This window comes from Lolium perenne, chromosome 6, assembly GCF_019359855.2.
Source record: "Lolium perenne isolate Kyuss_39 chromosome 6, Kyuss_2.0, whole genome shotgun sequence".
NCBI classification, from domain to species: domain Eukaryota; kingdom Viridiplantae; phylum Streptophyta; class Magnoliopsida; order Poales; family Poaceae; genus Lolium; species Lolium perenne.
In genome coordinates, this window is record NC_067249.2 from 42606138 (window position 1) to 42625491 (window position 19354).

Genomic DNA, 19354 nt, shown 5'->3' on the forward strand with positions numbered 1-19354 from the left:
CCGAAGAATTATAAAACTTCGAGAGATAAAAAGAAATTATGGCGGCATAAGGCGTGGAGCCTACAACCAAGTACAAGTCCTTGGCTGTAGCCTCGGGGGCTACTCCCATCGGGAACGCTGCTCGCGTGCCCGATGAAATTATAAAAAAGAAAGAAAGAAAGGGAAAAAGAAAGATAGAAGAGCAAAAGAGTATATTTCGAGTTATAATTAACTCTACATATACTCCCATCGGGAGAGCAGTATAAGTCATCTTTGACTCGATAAAATGTGCCATTCCAACAGCCGAAAAAGCACTCAACAATATATTCTCAGAACGCCAAAGTTGCGATCAGTTTCTGAATGCCGCAAATTTGTGAAGGTAAGACCCCAGATCCGTTCTGCTGGGCGTGGCATCGCCGAAGGCTGCGCTCTGCTACTTTTATCCGTATCAACAGATACGAAGAATAATCCTAACGGACGCGTTAGGTACCCGATAAATTTTACTGGGACTCGACAGAATGGTAAGACCTTAAGCGGCACCTGTCGAAGTTTACACCGGTATTCCGAGGTCATGTCCAGGGACGTGATCTTGAAGTAGGTTTTTGCGGATTGCCACTAGAGCAGTTAACTAGTACCTGGTTCGTCAGATGAACTAGCCCCAACTACCATTATCCCTGTACAATATAGATGTTTATGGAAAAAATATAGAAAGGTCAAAGCTATCGAGTAGAAATAAACAGTGGAGATTTTCCTTGACCCTACGATTCAAGCAAAATCTCGGGGGCTACTGACATGGGCATCCCAAATGGGCCTGCCGAAGATAGTACCCGGGGTTTACTGAAGGCCCACTACCCGAAGAATAAGAAGATTCGGAAGCCCAAGATATTATTAAGGAAAGCTAGAGTTGTAATAGGAAGCGTTATTTGTAATCTTGCGGGATGAGTTAGAAACCATCCCGGACTCTGTAACTTGTACAACACGAATCCCTCGGCTCCGCCTCCTATATAAAGGGGGAGTCGAGGGACGAGGAAGGCATCGAATCATTGTTTACGAACCCTAGTTTTCATAATCGTCGAGTACTTTTCGGCTGAAACCTTCGAGATCTACTTGCCCTCTACTTCTAACTAAACCCTAGCCTACAATCCATAGGCATTGACAAGTTAATACCTTGTCAAGCAGCCACCTCCCTCGCCCGAGCTTCTCGGTCTAGGGGTTGCGCTCGCAGCCGTCGATGCCTTACTGCGCTTCCCTCCGGAGGCCATCGGAAGCAGCCCCATCGTAGGCTCGGCTCGTCTGGCTGGTGGATCTGGTGGGTTACTCCCTCCGGTAGCACTGGTCGACATGCCCACACTTTGAAGGAAGTGTGACCGTAGCAGCGGTGGCACCAGGGACGCGACCTACCAAGAACCGGAGATGGGTGTGCTCCAGATAATCAGGCTCCTCCCCAACCCCGGGCGTACACCTGTCAAGCACGGGGCTGAGCTCGGCCTAACCTATGACCGTTTGACATTATGTCCATTCAAGGGGGTGCGCCGGCCTTCCCCTCGCACAACATCGTCAAGCGATTGACCATGGAAGTGTGTGTTGGGCAGCCTAGCTTGGAGGCGCATCACCCTGTCAAATGGTCAACCGCCTCGATCGCCTTCGATGCCTAGGATCACCCCTCCCGTAGTTCTGACATGGGGATCTTCTTGTTGGTGGTCTCACCAAACATTAGCAATGTGAAGGTGTCCAAGATGCTGGTGGATGGAGGAGCGGGCCTAAACATCATATCCACCCACTTGTTGAGCTAGTTGCAAATCCCACCAGAGCGGTTGTCGGCCCGGGGGGCTACGCAACCACTAGGGCATGTCACTCTGCCTCCCCTACGAAGAAGTGCCTCTTCGAAGATCGCGATCTTACCAAGAAGGTACCACTCCTTGAAGGTGGAGGCTGCCCCATTACCATTGGGGCACGCCTCAATGATATATAGGAAAGCACGCTCATCACCTTCCTTCGGGACAGCTCGGACGCGTTCGCCAGGGACCCATCCAGTCTTCTCAAGGTACCAAAGGGAGGTGATTGAGAACCATCTTGTAGTGTGCCTGGGAGCTCACCCAATAAAGTAGAAGGTCCGACGTCAGGTGCAGGACAAGCAAGACTTCATCGTCTCGAAGGTGCGGAAGCTGAAGGTAGCCAAGGTCATCCGCAAAGTCCGGCACCCGACATGGGTTGCAAATCCCATCGTGGTGCCTAAACCGCATAGCTCTAACAAAAGTTGTATATCGACTTCACGGATTTGAACACGGCCTGCCCAAAGGATCCGTTCATGCCGCCTAGAATCGACCAAATTGTCGATTCTACAGCCCGTGTGCGACCTCCTTTGCTTCCTCGTCGCATTCTCCGGGTACTGCCAGATAAATATGGCAAGAGAAGACGGGGAGAAGATGGCTTTCATCATCCCTAGAGGAATGCTTTTGCTACACGTGTATGCCCTTCGGGTTGAAGAACGATGGCGATCGGGCCATGCGGGTGTGCCTTGGAGCGCAGATTGGGCGCAACGTGAAGGCGTACATCGACGGCATCGTGGTCAAGACCAAGCACCACGTTTCCTTGATCCGCAACCTGGAAGAGACATTCAACAACGTACCAAGTTCAACCTCAAGTTGAACCCCGAAAAATGCGTTTGTTGAGTTTCCTCGGGAAAGCCACTCGGTTTCCTGGTATCCCATCGGAGAATCGAAGCTAACCCCGACAAGATCAAATTTATCAAACGATCGATGGAGGTCCCTAGACGGGCCAAGGATGTAAAACGTCTCAACGGGTGCATCACCACCCTAGGACGTTTCATCTCCCAGATAGGGGAGCGGGCCATTCCCTTCTTAAAGTTAGTGAAGAAGTTAGGACCCAAAGACGAAGGGGGCTCTCCAAGATATCAAGCGCTCCCAAACCCCTCCCCCCCCCCCCCCCCTCCGGTGTTGGTAGGTACCAAGCCAAATGAGCCACTAATTCTGTATTTTGCTGCCACAATTTGGTCAGCACAGTGTTCGTCGTGCAGAGGGAGGAAGATGGCCCTCGGATCATCGTTGATGTCCCAGGTCCCCGAACCGAGCCTGGAGCGTCTTTCAAGCTCGACAAAGAGCCCGGAGATGCCTGGATGCGTGAAAGTGCCTCCTCCCTACCTCAGTCCTTGGATCGAGCCGGGCGCGTTCTCCAAGGAATCTGAGAACGCCCCTGGATGCCCGAATGCGCCTCCTCCCGGTCCCGACCAAGCGAGTGCCATGGAGAAAGATGGCAACAATGTCAACGATGAAGGCCCCAGTCAAAGGACTGAGCCGGGTGTGTTTTCCACGTTCCACGAGGAGCCCGGGGACGCCCCCAGATGCCCGAAAGCGCCTCCTCTTGGCTCCCATGTGAGGCCCATGGGGGAAGATGGCGGGACCATCCTCGCTGAAGGCCCCGGTCAGGAGACAGAGCCAGGCACACCTCCCAAAGTCTGTGAGTCGAGAAGCGACCATGGATGCCCGAAAGCGCCGCCCCCCCCCCCCCCCCCCCCTCCCGGACCTTGCAACTTGGGCGATGAGGACCGACAGGGACCCGCGAAGAAGAGGAAGGTGCAACAGGCGGTGTATTTTCGTAAGCTCGGTGTTGCGTGATGCCTGAGCCCGTTACCCTACCCTTCATAAGCTCCTTCTCGGCATCGTCATTGCTTCAAGGAAGCTACAACATTACTCCGAGGCTCACCCAGCCACAGTGGTGACTAAGCATACCCTGGAGCGCATGCTGCGCAACTGGGAAGCCACAGGGTGTGTGGCGGAGTGGGCCACGAAGCTATCCGGGCTCGTCCTCCGCTTCTCCTACATCCAAGTCATCAAGAGAAAGGCCTTGGCGGACTTCTTCGTTGACAACTGGACCCCCACCTGGGGGACTAAGAAGAAGAAGCGGCATCTTCCTTACCCGAGGAACCCAACCAGAGCGACTGGGTCATGTACTTCGACGGCTCCTACTCCATTGGTGGCTCGGGGCAGGCGTGCTCCTCATGTCGCCAACCGGAGAGCAACTAAAGTGTGTTTCTCCGGTTCAACGGCTGCCAGCCTGCTAAGATAACTTCTTATTGGGCAGGGGCGCCCCTTTAGGCTGAATAAAGTCCAAGCTTTTTTTTTTTCTTCCGGAGTGTCATGCGAGCATGGATTTTACTTCCATGAATCATTCGGTTGTTCCTTCCTTCTCAGAACAGCAGAAGGTCTAAAGGTGAATCTAACATGATCTCTTTTTCTAGTGAAATAGTGAAATGCCTACGTCTATCACACATTGAAAGGAAATATATTAATCGGTGTTCACACACGTCGACAGCTCAGGTTTTCACTGGAACACATTTTTTTGGAACTTGTACCGAATTCAAATATTCCAGATGTCAAGCGCTTCGTCCAGTTTGAAGATTGGAACACACACGGCATGAATTTACAAAACTGCGCATTCTGAAACCATTTAGGACGTTAAACAATCTGAAAACACAAGGTACCGATTCTAAGGCTGTAACAAACTCTTCATCTATCTTAATACAAAAGACACGAGACACTCTGCGCGCGTTCTTACAGAAACCTGCTGAGCTAAATGGCCGCAATATCAGAATACACTGGTACTCCCAAAGCGATGCCCAGATGACCCAGATCACCATTGTTTACTTGAGTAATCTCATATGGTCTTTATGTACATCATCGCGTTCTTGCCATAATTTTGATAAACTACAGCTTTGGATCCATCAAGTGCCAAGTAGTTGAGCAAAATGTTAGCGTTTTAAGAAGATATATATCTATTATCTTACTATCACAAATACTAAATCTGAAAAATGTAGGCTACCTAATTTGAACACCAAGAGGGTGTCTCTATCATTTTACAAAAAGGACTTTGGGAATATTGCTGCTGTAAGCTACTTCAGGCTGAAGTATTCCATGCATTTCATCACAAATAAACTACGGTGTCTGAATTCAATTTTCCAATCAAGGTAATTATCGATCTCTCAACTGTGAAATTAGAATTGCACACTGATCCTATTGCACTACAGCAGAGCATTGTGTTTGGACTTTGACAAACTATAACAAATAATGTATTTTCTATTTGACTTTGGAGTGGCAAATAATAAAATTTCTCTCAGAAACAAAGATATGTTCTGTATCATTTCATGTGATAATTCAATCTTACATCAATCTGTACATTGCGATTTGACCAAAAATATTTCAGATTCTCAGTAGCTAAGCTAAATACAAAGAACAAATTGATTGGTGAGTCCCATCAATGCATCTTGGTCATGGCAATGCCCACCAATGGAGCTCAAGAACGCCCTCTCGACCTCCTCAGAGGCATCTCTCCTCACCAAGCACAAGACATACTCCATAACTACGGCATCGCAGGGCAGAGTGATCCTGCCTCCCTCGCTGCTCGTGAAGCCGAACTCCTCCCTGGACATCCTCAGGAGTTCGCCGAAGACCGTCGTGCCGAGGTATGCCAGCGGGACCTCAAACCGTGCCCCGTCAGCGGCGTACACCACACAATGGCCCTTGTCAGCGACTGTGCTGCAACACTCGTTGGCTTGCTGGCCACCAGCTCCGGCTGAGACCTTCCTCTGCCACTTCTTGGCCAGCTGGGAAAGCTTCTTTGGATGGATCATGGTTGAGTCTGATGTGTTTTTGGCTAGTTAAATTTCACTTTGGTACTGAAAGTCTGAAAGTGTGGTGTAGATTGTGATGTTGCTTGCTGATAAGATGAAGAAGTTTGTGTTATGCAGGCAATGGATTTATAGAAGGAAGAGAGGGCTCAGGGAAGTGCATATGTGTGGGTCACGTTTAGCTATCAGCAAGACCAGTGGGCAGGAGACAATGCCATGAGTGCTCTGGATGCAATGTTGTTGCATCTAGCTGCAGACAATGTGTTGAATGATTTTGACAAGATTTCCATGGAACCAGATTTTGGGTCAGAGTGATTAGCCACTGCACCAACTCAGGCAACTTGCGCTGCATTCCGCGTGAGTCGTTGCAGTCCTGCAGACTCACAAATAAACATGGAGCCCCTAGACCAATCATCATAGGCCCATTGGAAAATGCAGGGGGGGGATACAAGGGAATGGCTGACACATGTGATGCTAGAAATCTTGCAGACCATGAGATATGAAGGTGTCAAGCAACTTGCTAGATTTGAAGCAGTCAAAGAACCGCTAAACCAGCCAACAAACACCTAGCATGCAGTTGCAGCTGTAAGTGCAAAGTACACAACCAAAAGCAGTGACGCAAACTCTGCATCTACTCAGCAATGGCTCCATCATATGCAGGGTCCCCTGTGGCGCCGGCTCTTCACTTCGCTTGATTGCAATCACCGGATTGCTGCAAAATTACAAAGGCAGGGTCATCAAACCATTCAGAAAGGATTTCTTTTGGACAAGGCTAACTAGCTTACTTCAATCTCATGAAACAGGACACCGAACCAAATGGAACAGATCCACAAAAGCTGGACCCCAGATGGTTGCATAATGCCTCTACCCAATTTAGTATCGATGACTGTACCATGCATCTATTGCCCATCCACTAGTCCACTACCTTTGCCTCTACAGATAAGCCATGGCCTAGCAAAATCTGATCTGAATCTGGCTGCCTCCCTTCAGATCCAACATTGCATGTGCATTGTCTCTTGTCAACTGCTAGTAAGTCTCATATCTCTGTGCCTATATATTCATGAGACACCATTACTTCATCAATAAACTCACATACCAAGCATCTCTGAGAAAAATACATGAGAACCAAGAACACCCAGCCATGGCTGTGATGCATCCCAAGAGGCTTGCTCAGTTGGTGAATAAGTGGCAAAGGGGTCAAGAGACACCATCCATAGATGACCAAGCATGCTGCACAACATCGCCGCTCGCAGATAAAATGTCATTGTGCCATGTACACAATTGATGGGAGGCAGTTTGAGGTCCCGCTGGCGTACCTCGCCACGACAGTATTCGGCAAGCTTCTAAGGATGTCCCTGGAGTTTGGCTTCACATGCGACAGCGGGATCATACTGCCCTTCGATGCAGCAGTGATGGAATATGTTATGTGCTTTCTCAGAAGAAATGCATCGGAGGAAGTAGAGAGGGCGTTCCTGTGCTCTGTGTAGTGATGCCTTGCCAATATTCAGGTTGTACGGTGACAAATGTAGCGCTGCACCAGCAGCTTGCAGTTTGTACCTCCTAAATATATTTCATATATGCAGAGTTTACCCCTCAGTGTTCTCATTTTGCATGTCAATACGATGTAAAATAGTTTAACACTAGAGAGTGGAAATTACATATCAGTCTACCAGCTTGTTGCATCTTATGTAGCCCCCCTAATTACAACTATATAAGCAGAAACTGCCCGCCGCTTAGCTAGGGAAGCTGAGGCGGCGGCCGTGTCTGAGGCCCAAGGGGTGGCCTCGGAGGAGGACTCGGCGCTGCCGCAGTCCGTCCAGGATCCGGAGTCACTTGAGGTAGGGGCCTCCGAGTCGGTCGCGCCGGCCACGCGGGCCAAAGCTCGGCGCGCTTCGGCCAAGGTCAAGTCTGGTGAGACGCGGTCTCGCCCTTTGAGGAAGTGTGTCAAGGCCTCTGTGCGCCCTGTCTCTACGAGACAGTACAAGAGACGCTCGTCATCATGAGAGCCTCTTCTACAATTTGCGCGGGTTTGGGGGACGAGGGCGTCACACCCAACTCCGCGACTACATGCAACAGGAAAGAATCGACATCCTTGGTCTTCAAGAGACGGTTAGACAGGACTTCTCAGCCGTCGAGCTGCGGAGTCTTGAGCAGGGCGGTCAGTTCAATTGGAACTGGGTGCCGGCCAACGGACAATCCGGGGGGATGCTGCTTGGATTCCGGGACGAGTGCTTCGAGGTAGGGACCTGGAGGAAAGGGAGCTTCTTCTTAAGCGCTGACATTTACCATTGCTGCAAGAGGCTCATCTGGACTTGTATTCTTGTCTACGGCCCAGCGGATCACTCCAGGACTAGGGAGTTCCTGGATGAGCTGGTGTCGGAGGTTGAAGCCTGCCAGCACCCTCTTATCATGGGAGGCGACTTCAACCTCATCAGGGGGGGCGCAGGATAAGAACAATGGCAACATTAATTGGCCTAGGGTGCGCCAATTTAATGACATGATCGCTGGCCTTGCCCTGAGGGAGCTTAATCGGACTGGTGCTAGGTTTACCTGGACCAACAAGTAGCTCTCTCCGGTTCGCTCCGTTCTGGACAGGGTGTTTGTCTCCCCGTCGTGGGAGCAGGTCTTCCCGCTCTGCTCGCTCTTGGCCGTCACGAGGGTCGGCTCTGACCACAACCCCGTACTCCTTGATGATGGGGAGAATGGGGTCAGAAGGCCATCTAGATTCTCTTTCCAATCGTGGTGGCTTAGGGTGGCTGGGTTTGACCACATGGTAAAAGGGAAGATTGAGCATTGCATCCTTGCGCTGGGGCCGCATCGCTGCAGTGTTGACCTCTGGCAATGCATTGTCAGATGCCTTAGACAGCATCTCCGAGGGTGGGGTGCGAATCTTGGCAAGTTGCGGCGTCAGGCAAGGGATGACCTCATTTCCCATATCCAGGAGCTGGATAGGACAGCGGACTCGTTGGGGCTTGACGACGACGGCTGGGCCCTTCGATATTTTCTCGAGGACCAAGTTGTCAACCTGGATGGGATAGAAGAGGAGTACTGGCGTCAGCGGAGTAGACTACAGTGGACCCTGAAGGGTGACTCCTGCACAGCCTACTTCCACGCCTTTGCCAACGGGAGGCGAAGGAAATGTATGATCCCCAGACTCATCACGGAGGAGGGGGAACTTACTACCCAGGAAGACATGATGGGCCATGTCTACCATTTCTACCATGGTCTGATGGGAACGGCGGGGGCGGAGAGGGTCTTCTCCCTGGCACCTAACCTCTGGCCGGTGACCCAAAGGATAGGCGAGGAAGAGAACATGGCTCTCGAGCTCACCTTCACGGGGGAGGAGCTGGATGAGGTCCTGGCTGGCATGAAACCTGACTCGGCACCAGGTCCTGACGGCCTCCCTGTGCTCTTCTTTAAGAGGTTCTGGGGAACCCTTAGGGCTCCCATCCTTCAGATGCTTAATGATTTTGTCCTTGGGAGGATCAACGTTGCGCGCCTTAACTATGGAGTTATCTCCCTCATCCCTAAATCTCAGGGCGCTGACAACATCAAGCAGTTTAGGCCTATCGCCCTTATCAATGTTATCTTTAAATTCTTTGCTAAAGCCTATGCCACCCGTCTCGCCCCCGTCGCGCTTAGAACCATCGATCGTAGTCAGACGGCGTTCATCAAGGGTAGGAGCCTGCACGAGGGTGTGCTGGCTCTCCACGAGATTGCTCATGAGCTCAGAGTAAAAAAACTGAGGGGGCTCCTCCTCAAACTGGACTTCGAGAAAGCTTTTGATCGTGTCAGCTGGAGTTTCCTGAGGGAGGTGCTCCACTGCAAAGGTTTTTCCCCTATGATCGTACATCGCTTGATGCAGTTGGTCTCGGGAAGACAAACTGCAGTTAATGTCAATGGTGTCATTGGGGATTATTTTCGGAATGCACGGGGAGTGCGTCAAGGAGATCCTCTATCCCCGATTCTCTTTGACTTCATGGTGGACTCCTTAGCGGCCATTATTGCCAGGGCTAGCGAGTCTGGGCACCTCCAGGGGGTCGTGCCACACCTGATTCCGGGGGGTGTCACCCACCTTCAGTATGCTGACGACACCCTGATCCTACTGGAACCCTCAGATGTCGGAGTGGCTAACCTCAAACTCCTGCTACTCTGCTTCGAGAACATGTCGGGTCTCAAGATCAACTTCGCAAAGAGCGAGGTGGTCGTGACAGGGTCACTGACCAGGAACGTCAGAAGTTTGCTGACGCCCTGAACTGCAAGCTAGGGAGCTTGCCGTTCAAATATCTTGGCCTCCCGGTGAGTGACAAGCCACTATCTGTGGCAGACTGGAATTTCCTCACTGACAAGGTTGGTCACAGGGTTGAGCCCTGGCAAGGAATTTTTCTCGCCTCCGCGGGGAGGCTGGAGCTAACCAACTCTTGCCTCTCCAGCTTGCCGTTGTTTGCAATGGGTCTTTACCTCTTGCACGACGCGACTCATGGGACCATGAATCGACACCGTTCTCGCTTCTTCTGGGAAGGAGTGGGACCCAAGCGCAAGTACCACATGGTTAACTGGGCTACGGTGTGCAAGCCAAAGGCGTTTGGAGGATTGGGAATCCTCAACACTAAATTCATGAATATTGCTCTTATGCTCAAATGGATCTGGAAGATCTACCAAAACAGCGAGGCGTGGCGGACTGCTGAAGGCCAAATACCTTGGCAACCACGACTTGTTCTCCCCTGCGGTGCCTACTAAGGGATCGCAGTTTTGGAATGCCATTCAGAAGATCAAATGGTATTTCAAGATTGAAGCCAAGCACAAGGTGCGCAATGGGAAGCGTACCTATTTTTGGCTTGACTGGTGGACGGGCTCGGGGCCCTTGCGTCTGACCTTTCCCCGCCTTTTCGCTTGTTGCGACAACCACTTCGCCACAGTGGAAGGGGTCCGCGACAACGATGGCTGGCATATCAGATTCAGACGCTCCTTCGGTCTTGCGGAGACGGTGGAATGGGAAAACCTTTGCAGGATCTTCGACCTCACTCCAATCTTTCCTGGTGAGGACGAGGTCCGTTGGGCGTTGGAACCTTCCGGGGAATACTCCACTAACTCCATGTACTGTAAGCTGTCCCAGGGCGGGGCCATCGCCCACTTCAAGGAGGTCTGGCGCACCAAGGTACCGCCAAAGATCCGAGTCTTCCTCTGGAGCTCATACGCGGCAGGCTGCCAGCAGGGGATCAGCTAGTCAAGAGGCGGGGGCCCTCTGACGGCAGCTGTGCCCTTTGTGGGGAATGGGAAACTTGCGATCACATCTTCTTCAACTGGCACCTAGCGAAATTCATGTGGGCCGGAATTAGGGAACTCCTGCACTGTTCTTGGAACCCGGCAGGGGCCGCGGATTTCATGGCCATTGTGAATGGCCTTACGGGTCGTCTCCGTAGGTTAGCTTGGTACACCTTTGCGGCCCAATGCTGGGCCCTTTGGACCATACGCAATAAGCTAGCTATTGAGGGATCCCTGATCAACAACCCTGCTGACGCGTTCTTCAAAATGTCTATTCATATGCAGAGCTGGAGGGTTCTGGTCAAACCGAGGGACTTACCGCTGCTGGACGCGGCACTGGACGAGGTTAGGAGGCTTCAACGGCGGCTACGCGACGGCGATGGAGGATGATCAGTTCATACGGCACCCATACCTTGCACCCTCCTCCGGCCGACGTTTCTAGCTTTGTGTGTAGTCTTCTTTTCGTTCCGAGACTGGATATTTGTGGTTTGTAAGGACTAAGGCATCAGACTTTTAGTTTGGGGTGTGAGTTTGTATCGCTACTATGTTCGAGTGCTTTATTTATAAAGCTGGGCCAAGGGCCTTCCCTTTAAAAAAACAACTATATAAGCAACATAGCATTGGACCATAGGGTACCTGAAAGCTATTTACTTCAACCTCGAGCTTCAGAGTACAAATATCTAACTCACAGAAGTTAACCCCTAACAAGCAACGCTATGCTTTTTTTATATGGAACACATGATTCCATTACCGAACTGATCCAGCAGAAGCGCTGGTCACTGACACGCGTACAAAGAGAATCAAAGATGTGAACTTATTTTATGCTAAATAAACCACAAAGCTTTATTTATTTATTGATGAAGTGGTAGTTTCAAGAAAAATAGTAGCCACTAAAACTCTCAATTGTTTCATGATCTATAATATATGCAGTTCTCTCAGATAATACATATTATAGAAGCAAATTTCCCGCAATTACTGAGGGTGTTCTTGTTCAAAATAAAAAGAATAGTCACTGGTCAGGCAAAGACTTACCAGCTGACATATCATATATTTTTGCATGAAATCGAAAAAATGGAAGAGAAATTAGCAGTACAAACTACAGAGCAAACTTCTACAGTAAAATAAGTGGGTTATGTCTAACTGTTGCAGATAAACTGAACATGCTAAGACTTCACAGAGCCCGTAGGCCTGGAAATTGCCGAAGGGAAGTGTGCAACATAAGACTAGTCCATACCTGTCAAACATGACTTCCGGCTAAATTCACAAGACCCACGTTTCGCAAGCTTGCAGCTGGTTGTAGACCCTCAGGAAAGTGCAGAGAAGGTGCTGAGAAATGGATGTCGCGTAGAAGCCAAGTAGGGCATTCGTTATGAGTTATGGAACTGTTCAGCAAGTTGCTCATGTTGCATCAATTAATTTGCAAGCGCAAACCATATTAGCTAGCCCCATGACACTGGCCATCCAACTGATTGCAATCTCAGTGCTGATGAAATGTAAAGTACAAGACTAAGATCCCCTAATCATTAAGAAATGATTACTCTTGCAAACAAACATAAGTAGCTAATCCTTTACAGTTAGCCATCAATAAAAGGCTGGACCCAAGATGCCTGCACAAGGGTTGTCTGCCACAATGTTGGAACGCTGTTCGAATGGGGGTCCTCATGTCACTTATCCCCCAAATGTGCCACTATGGCAGTACCCATCATGCACCAAACATTTGGGCCTACATAAATATATAAACCCAATATTATTTCCTTGATCTGCATGCAGTATGGCACAAACAAACCTCGTGGCCTTGTTCCCTTACCCAGCCATCGACGACACTTGACACGGCTTGTGTCTTCAGCTATAAATTCTTCCTCCAGTAGCCTCGAAACACCATTGCCTCATCCACAAACAAATCATTTGCAACTCAGCTAGAACTTCCAACTCTCAGCAAAAAAGAACCAACCATGATCAACGCCAAGAGAATTGCTCAACTAGCAACAAAGTGGCAGAGGGTAGCAGCTCTCACAAGGAAGCGGCTGACCAGGACGGCGACAACAGCAGCCGAAGGGTGCTCAATAGCAGTGGCAGGAAGGGGCCATTGCATCATGTACACCACCGATGGGAGAAGGTTCGAGGTGCCTTTGGCATATCTCAGCACGGTGGTCTTCAGTGAGCTTCTGCGAATGTCCCAAGAGGTGTTTGGCTTTGCAAGCAGAGAAGACAGGATCAAGCTGCCATGCGATGCCGTGGTGATGGAGTATGTCATGTCCTTGCTCAGGAGAAGTGCCTCCGCTGAGATAGAGGCGGCGTTCCTCAGCTCCATGGTGATGCCACCCTACTATACAGCTCCACCTGTGGGAGTTAGCCAGCATGTTATTGTCTGCAGTTGCTAATTGCCGTCCTGTTTTGTACCTTTGTATGTAAAGTAGTTCGATGTAGGAAATGGGAAATAGGATGTCCCATGCAAAGCATTTGTCTTGCCATGGATTAAGCAATCAAGAGAAATGATTAGATCCATCATTCCTCCAATGTATATATTTCAGTAGAGACAAATGATCCGTCGCATTTAGGACTCGAACAGGACAAGTCATTTACGTACATGTGTGGCCTCAGACCCAAAAAATTTACAAAGAACCATTCAGGTGGACAGGAGAAATGTTCATGAATGAGCTTAAAATACTGTCAAACCATACATCCCCTCTCCGATAAACCCATCCAAATGGATTTACTAATAGAATGCCCCAATCCAGTTAAAAATTGAGTTTTTCGTAACGAGCCTATGAGGAGTGTAGCTGGGACTATGATATTATTATTTTTTTCATTTGAGTATTTGCTAGAAATGGATTCTATGGCATTTCATTCAGTGCTTTTATTATATCCTGATTGAATATAAAGGGTGGCCCCTGAGATGGAGATAATAGTCTGACTGTTGGTTATGCCCATAACGAAATGTTGCTTAACTCCCAGATTAAAGGTTTTCAGATGTCCAAACAACTTGCTTGACAATCTCACACCGCCTCTTTAGCTAATGGTCCATTTTGTTAGCAGCATCTCAGATGTAAAACTCCACTTCCCTTGTTCTTCTTACAGTTTCCTATGCGGTTTTAACAGGATTTTTTTTTCTTCCTTTTAGTTTTGACCGCCTAGAAGAAGATTGATGATCTTTAAGTTCTAACAGTTGCTTCAAAAGATATAACTTTACCTGACCATGCCTCCATACCATTTTGCTAAATTAGTGCAAAGTTCTCTTCATATCTTTGGTGTGCTAGCACAAATCAGTATCTGTAAGAACATAGCTTGTCGTTCTTAGAGTTTCTTATGGGATTTTAACAGGGCTTTTAGTTTGACCGCCTAGAATAAGATGATCTAAGTTCTAACAGTTATTTCAAAAGATGGAGCTTTACCTGAGCATGCCTCCATACAATTTGCTAAATTAGTACTATGTTCTCTTCAAATCTTTGGTGCGCTTGCCCAAATCAGTATGACATACTCATTAACTTTAGTTTGAACTTTTTTTCATGCAATAGAGCCTTGGCTTAATTTGTCACACAAAAGAGTTGCGGGACTAAGCAGTCAGGAGCCAAGAGAAAGTCAAGTGGCCAACTTGCAGTAAGGTTTTTTCATTTCCTATCTTCCATATAGAACTATTTACATCATCCCAAAAATGGACAGAAAAAACATGTAAAACAAACACTGAATCTTCAGAAGCTAGAAACAGCTACTTGCTGGATAACGCCCATGGATGGCTCCAAACCATTTCCGTAACGGCAAGGCCTCACCACGGAGCTCAGGAAAGCTCTCTCTACCTCTTCTGATGCATTCCTTCTGAGCAAGCACATGACATACTCCATCATTGTTGCATCACAAGGCAGTGTGATCCTCCCATCACTTGTGAAGCCAAACTCATCCTGAGACATCCTCAGGAGCTCCTGAATGATCATTTTGCTGAGGCACACCAATGGCACCTCGAACCGCCTCCCGTCAGCAGTGTACATGGCACAGTGGCCCTTCACTGCCACAGACGTGCAGCACTCATCAACTTCTTTCGCTGCCGTCCACATGAGCCTCTTCCTCCTAACGGCTGCCACTCTTCGCCACTTCTTTATCATTTGAGAAAGTCTCTTGGCACTGACCATGGTTGTATCTCCTTCTTTCTTGGCAGAAAGCTTGAGGTTTGTGTCAAGTGTTAATCTAGCTGTAGTGCTTTGCTTGTGGATGGAACCTGCGGTTCAAAACTGCTCTATTTATAGGTGGGGGGAACGATAAGCATGCAGCTATCAAAGCAAGCTGGAAAGGGACCAGGCCATGAGCTTGGAACATGCAATGTTTAGAGGTTACATCTTTGGTACTTGTTGGAGACAATGGTGGTAGGGTTTGGGTGATTGGATATCTCAATGTGCTGCCATACTGACCTGCTTCATGGATTAGGGGCATGCTTGATGAGGACTACATGTAAGTCGGGTCCAACGTGTGAACAGTAAGGGACAGTTCTGTTGGCAGTGAGATATCTATTATTTAAAGATTGGGATGCATAGTCTAGTGGTATGCCCACAATACTTTGTTTCTGAACAACTAGTTTTAATGTGTTAACTGGTTCAAACAAGTGACCAACTTGCCCGACAATTTCATAAACTCTTTTGTTGGTTGACTATTTGATTGGCAGCATCTAATGTGAACTCCAATTCGTAACTCCTTACACTCTCCAATATGGACCTACTGGACAACAACTAGCTTATTGTCATTATTGAGTTGTAAGCAGTTCTACTGGACCATATTTCTCAGTTGATACTTGAAGTAAAAAAAGTAATCATACCTCTTTCTGGAAAATTGCAGGAAGCAGCTAAATTCGTTGATTAAAGCAGGAACTTACACAATAACAAATGAAAGGCAAACAAACAAAACAGAAAATCAGAGGTACATATTTCTTTCTAAACAACTCTTGCTGAACAATTGCTAGTCATCTATTTTTCAACTTATGCAATCGCCTTTTAAAGTTCACCAATCAAGTTGATTCACTCTATAAGCTATCTGATTCATATCTGTAACATTCGGCGAGTAGCAACACTAATTGATGGATGCGTGAACAATTGTGAGGAATTTGAAATTTTCAGCCAAGTTATCATACTGGTCTGCTATGACGAGAAAATTGGTGCATTCTTTTCATTTCTACAAATCTTATAATTTACATCCAACTGAACAAAACATTTATCGCTAGCTACAAACAGAAAATTGCTGATTAAGTCTCATTGAGGCCATACAGCTTGCACTGTGGCAAGACCTTGCTATGGAGCTCAGGAACGCCTTCTCAACCTCTTCAGATGCCTCTCTCCTAATCAAACACATCACGTACTCCATCACAGAGGCACCAAAAGGTAATGTGATCTTGCCATCGCTAGAGAAGCCAAATTCCTCTTGAGATATCCTCAGGAGCTCACTGAAGACCATTGTGTGTAGGTACACCAATGGGACCTCGAACCGTGATCCATCAGCAGTGTACATGACACAATGTCCTCTGTCTGCAACAGAAGCAGTGCTGCAGCATCCGTCCGTGTCTGCAGTCTTCTGGCCGGCTGCCACCATCCGCTGCCACTTCTTGGCAAGTTGAGCAAGCTTCTTCGAATGCATCATGCCTGTCATGTGTTCTTGGCTAAAATGCACTCCGGCTCTGATGGTATGTTACTCTTTTGCACAGATTGGGTTGTTCGCTGATGAAGAATTTGTGTTGAGCAGGTCATGGATTTATACTCAAACGTACAGGCTATGTGTAGCTATCAGCGAAAGAGGTGGGCAGGACCGCAGGAAACAAGGCCATGAGTGCTCTGCACACAATGTTGCAGCTGCAGACAATGTGATAAATGATTTTGATCAAATTTACTCGGGACCGGATTTTCGCTGATCAGTGAGGGGTGGAGCCAATGCTTCTGGTTGCGTGATTGCTGGTGTGCTGCAGTACCGATTCCCTCAACTGTGAGGCAATAAGCTAAGAAAAAAAAATGGGACCAGCAATCTGTATCGCCCTGTCTCAAATATGTTGCGGCATGAGAGGACTGATGGAGCCCATGGGTTACGTACATGTACATGCCCCTACTACCCTTGGAGCCCTGATCAAGTTGGCATTCAACACACGCAACTTGCTGCAATATCAAGAGCTATGTTCTAGTTATCATCTACAGCATGTCATGTGATTCGTTTCTTTCAACCCATGTTTCCTGGTTCTGTTGTTTGCTGTGGGCAGTACCTGGTTTCAAATGGGGCAGGGGGGGGCAGCTGATTCCTCGCCATCAAATTCTAGCGGCATCTAAATGCTTCGAGTTTTAACAAGGGAACATCCTGAAATCAATGTATATATCCACAAGCATCAAGCATCAAGCATGATAGCATTTAGAGGTAATGGCAACTTACAAGCATTGCAGGAGTGACGTCCGGCCTTCGGCAGCTCAGAAATGCCACGTCCCATGTCAAATAACCTGCTGCCAGTAGTTATGAAAGGTTTAGCCATTTGGGCACAGATCTTAGGTAGCATTCAATTTGTACTAAGATCTGCCAAATTATGACTTAGTAAGCATGCTGTCTCGCTATCAGTGTTGTATCATTACACGACTCTGAATCTTATTTTCTTTGAAGCAGAAGAGCAAAGGAAGCAATTAGAAGCATCCTCCCTGCGATTTTAGAAACTGGGCATTGCATTCCCCAGTCAAAACAGGTCTAGTAAATCTACCAAAAAAATCTAATGCACGTGAGCCAGTAACAGGAAAAAAATCGTGTGCGCTGATTAGAAGGCATTTTCGATTCGAAATCCTCACCGGATTGTGCAGTGGAGAAGATGCTCGAGCCACCGCGCCGGCGGCGCGCGCACGCGTAGACCGACACCGCACCGGAATTCACCTCGAATCTCCTAGCGGAAGGCCCCCGAACATGCGTGGTGGACTCGGTAGCTCGTACCCCGCGGCGGCGGCGGCGGGAGAGAGCGACGGCCAACCTGTAACTTCCTGGGTAAGCTGTGTAAGTGAAGAATATTCGAGTGAAATGCATGTGTAGTCCTGCAAGTTGACGGCAATGTCCAAAACAGTCCTGGAACTCAGGATTTGCCTCAACGCAGTCCTTGATCTCGTTGTGCATGTTCACATACGGTCCTCAATACGATTGACTACCGTATTTTGTTGACGTGGCACTGGATTGAGCCCATGTTGTCGTTCCCCATCTTTGAAATTTCCAAATCAAGCCTCGTACTGGTAGGCGGTGGTCCTCTTCAATACTAATAGGAAGTTGCAGCGCGGCAGTCGCGTGCGCCCGTGAGGTAAATTTGGGGCAACCAATGAAAAAAAAGTAATAATTTTCATAAATAAAAGATGGGACAAATTATGGAGTGTTTATATCTGACGCATTTAAAAATGTTTCTCAGATAAAAGAGGCGACATATAGCACGATAATTTTTCTGTATGCAGTAATTTTTACATGGTAAATGGTTATTTTAAGTACAAACGATGAACAATCCAGCTATTTGTTTCCAGAGTAAGACAATAATATTTTTTTAAATAAAGAGGCGCCATACAATCTAGCTTTGTTTTTTCAAATTACGGCTGAAAGTTAGGTAGGTCAACACCGCTTTGTACCGAAAACAAAATAACCGCCGGAAACTTTAAAAATATGAAATAGTACTTTTATCAGATAAAAGAGACGACGAACGATCCAACAATTAATATGTTTCCCGATTAAATGAATAGACAAATTGTTGAGCAATTTTTTAAAGTAGGCAACATCGTTTTTGTCGCACCAACCGGCTGGACATACGATCTAGCATGTCTTCCACAAATTACCGATAGAGGTAAGGTTGACCAACGATATTTGTACTAAAAATAATGGAACGACTAAAAACACCGGCTAAAAGATAATGGAGCAAGTTTTTTTCAGAGATATCGGAAGAAAAATATAATTTTTTTTCGTCTACTAAAAGAGACATCATATGGAAGAAAATATAAATACTTATCGCCTCGTTAAATCCATAAGAAAGAGAAAAAGAAAACACAAAATCCGACAACGGAGATCGAGCTCACATGACACCGCAGCGCCTCCATCCTCGCCGGCCGCCCCGCTCTTGTCGCCGTCGAGGCCATGGTCGGCGTGGTCGTCTCCACTGCGACATCCTCCCTACAGTGCGTGGCGGGATCCTGTGCATGGCTCGCCGACATCCATAGCGTGCCGCTCCGGCCTCCTTCCTCGGGAGGAGGCGGTGGCAGCGGAAGCGGCAGCCTGGGAGGCAGAGGTGTTGGCGTCGGCGACGCAAGTGGAGGAGGAGGAGGAGGATAAGGACGACGACTACTTTGACTGGTCCGACGACGACGGGCCAAACCCGGAGGAGGCGGCGGCGCAACAGCGGGCGATCGTCGAGTCGTTCGAGTCACAGAAGAAATTGCATGACGACGGTCGTGCCTGCGAGGAGGATAACGATGCGCGGGTTCGCCGTGGCGTCGAACTCTC

The 19354-nt window shown here is 48.2% G+C and overlaps 3 protein-coding genes and 1 pseudogene across 7 annotated transcripts; 1 reads left to right on the plus strand and 3 right to left on the minus strand.

Annotated features, from left to right (window-relative positions):
• Positions 1 to 5103: 5103 nt before the first annotated feature.
• Positions 5104 to 5956, minus strand: LOC139829688 (auxin-responsive protein SAUR36-like). Its single transcript, XM_071821624.1, has one exon. The coding sequence runs from the start codon at positions 5624 to 5626 to the stop codon at positions 5216 to 5218; it is 411 nt and encodes a 136-aa protein (XP_071677725.1). The 5' UTR covers positions 5627 to 5956; the 3' UTR covers positions 5104 to 5215.
• A 136-nt stretch (positions 5957 to 6092) lies between these two features.
• Positions 6093 to 17819, minus strand: LOC127308223 (auxin-responsive protein SAUR36). Of its 5 annotated transcripts, none has more exons than XR_007856357.2 (4): positions 17680 to 17819; positions 17279 to 17346; positions 17115 to 17206; positions 6093 to 6335 (listed from the first exon to the last, which is right to left on the minus strand). XR_007856357.2 is itself a non-coding variant. In XM_051338996.2 (4 exons), the coding sequence occupies exon 1, from the start codon at positions 15010 to 15012 to the stop codon at positions 14578 to 14580; it is 435 nt and encodes a 144-aa protein (XP_051194956.2). In that variant the 5' UTR covers position 15013; the 3' UTR covers positions 6093 to 6335; positions 6409 to 6673; positions 12123 to 12611; positions 12696 to 14577. The 5 variants fall into 5 exon arrangements, 3 of the variants coding, with proteins under 3 accessions (XP_051194956.2, XP_071677724.1, XP_051194955.2); XM_051338996.2 differs by lacking the exons at positions 17115 to 17206; positions 17279 to 17346; positions 17680 to 17819 and adding exons at positions 6409 to 6673; positions 12123 to 12611; positions 12696 to 15013; XM_071821623.1 differs by lacking the exons at positions 17115 to 17206; positions 17279 to 17346; positions 17680 to 17819 and adding exons at positions 6409 to 7183; positions 12123 to 12611; positions 12696 to 15013.
• Positions 6684 to 7228, plus strand: LOC127308224 (auxin-responsive protein SAUR36-like; annotated as a pseudogene).
• LOC127308228 (auxin-responsive protein SAUR36) lies at positions 16088 to 17108 on the minus strand. The gene has a single exon (XM_051338999.1). It carries the CDS (start codon positions 16511 to 16513, stop codon positions 16088 to 16090), a length of 426 nt encoding a protein of 141 aa, XP_051194959.1. The 5' UTR covers positions 16514 to 17108.
• Positions 17820 to 19354: the final 1535 nt, after the last annotated feature.

Excerpts from the sequence above, each read along its gene's own strand:
- LOC139829688 (XM_071821624.1), bottom strand. The coding sequence starts at position 5,626 with ATGATCCATCCAAAGAAGCTTTCCCAGCTGGCCAAGAAGTGGCAGAGG.
- LOC127308223 (XM_051338995.2), bottom strand. The coding sequence starts at position 15,012 with ATGGTCAGTGCCAAGAGACTTTCTCAAATGATAAAGAAGTGGCGAAGA.
- LOC127308228 (XM_051338999.1), bottom strand. The coding sequence starts at position 16,513 with ATGACAGGCATGATGCATTCGAAGAAGCTTGCTCAACTTGCCAAGAAG.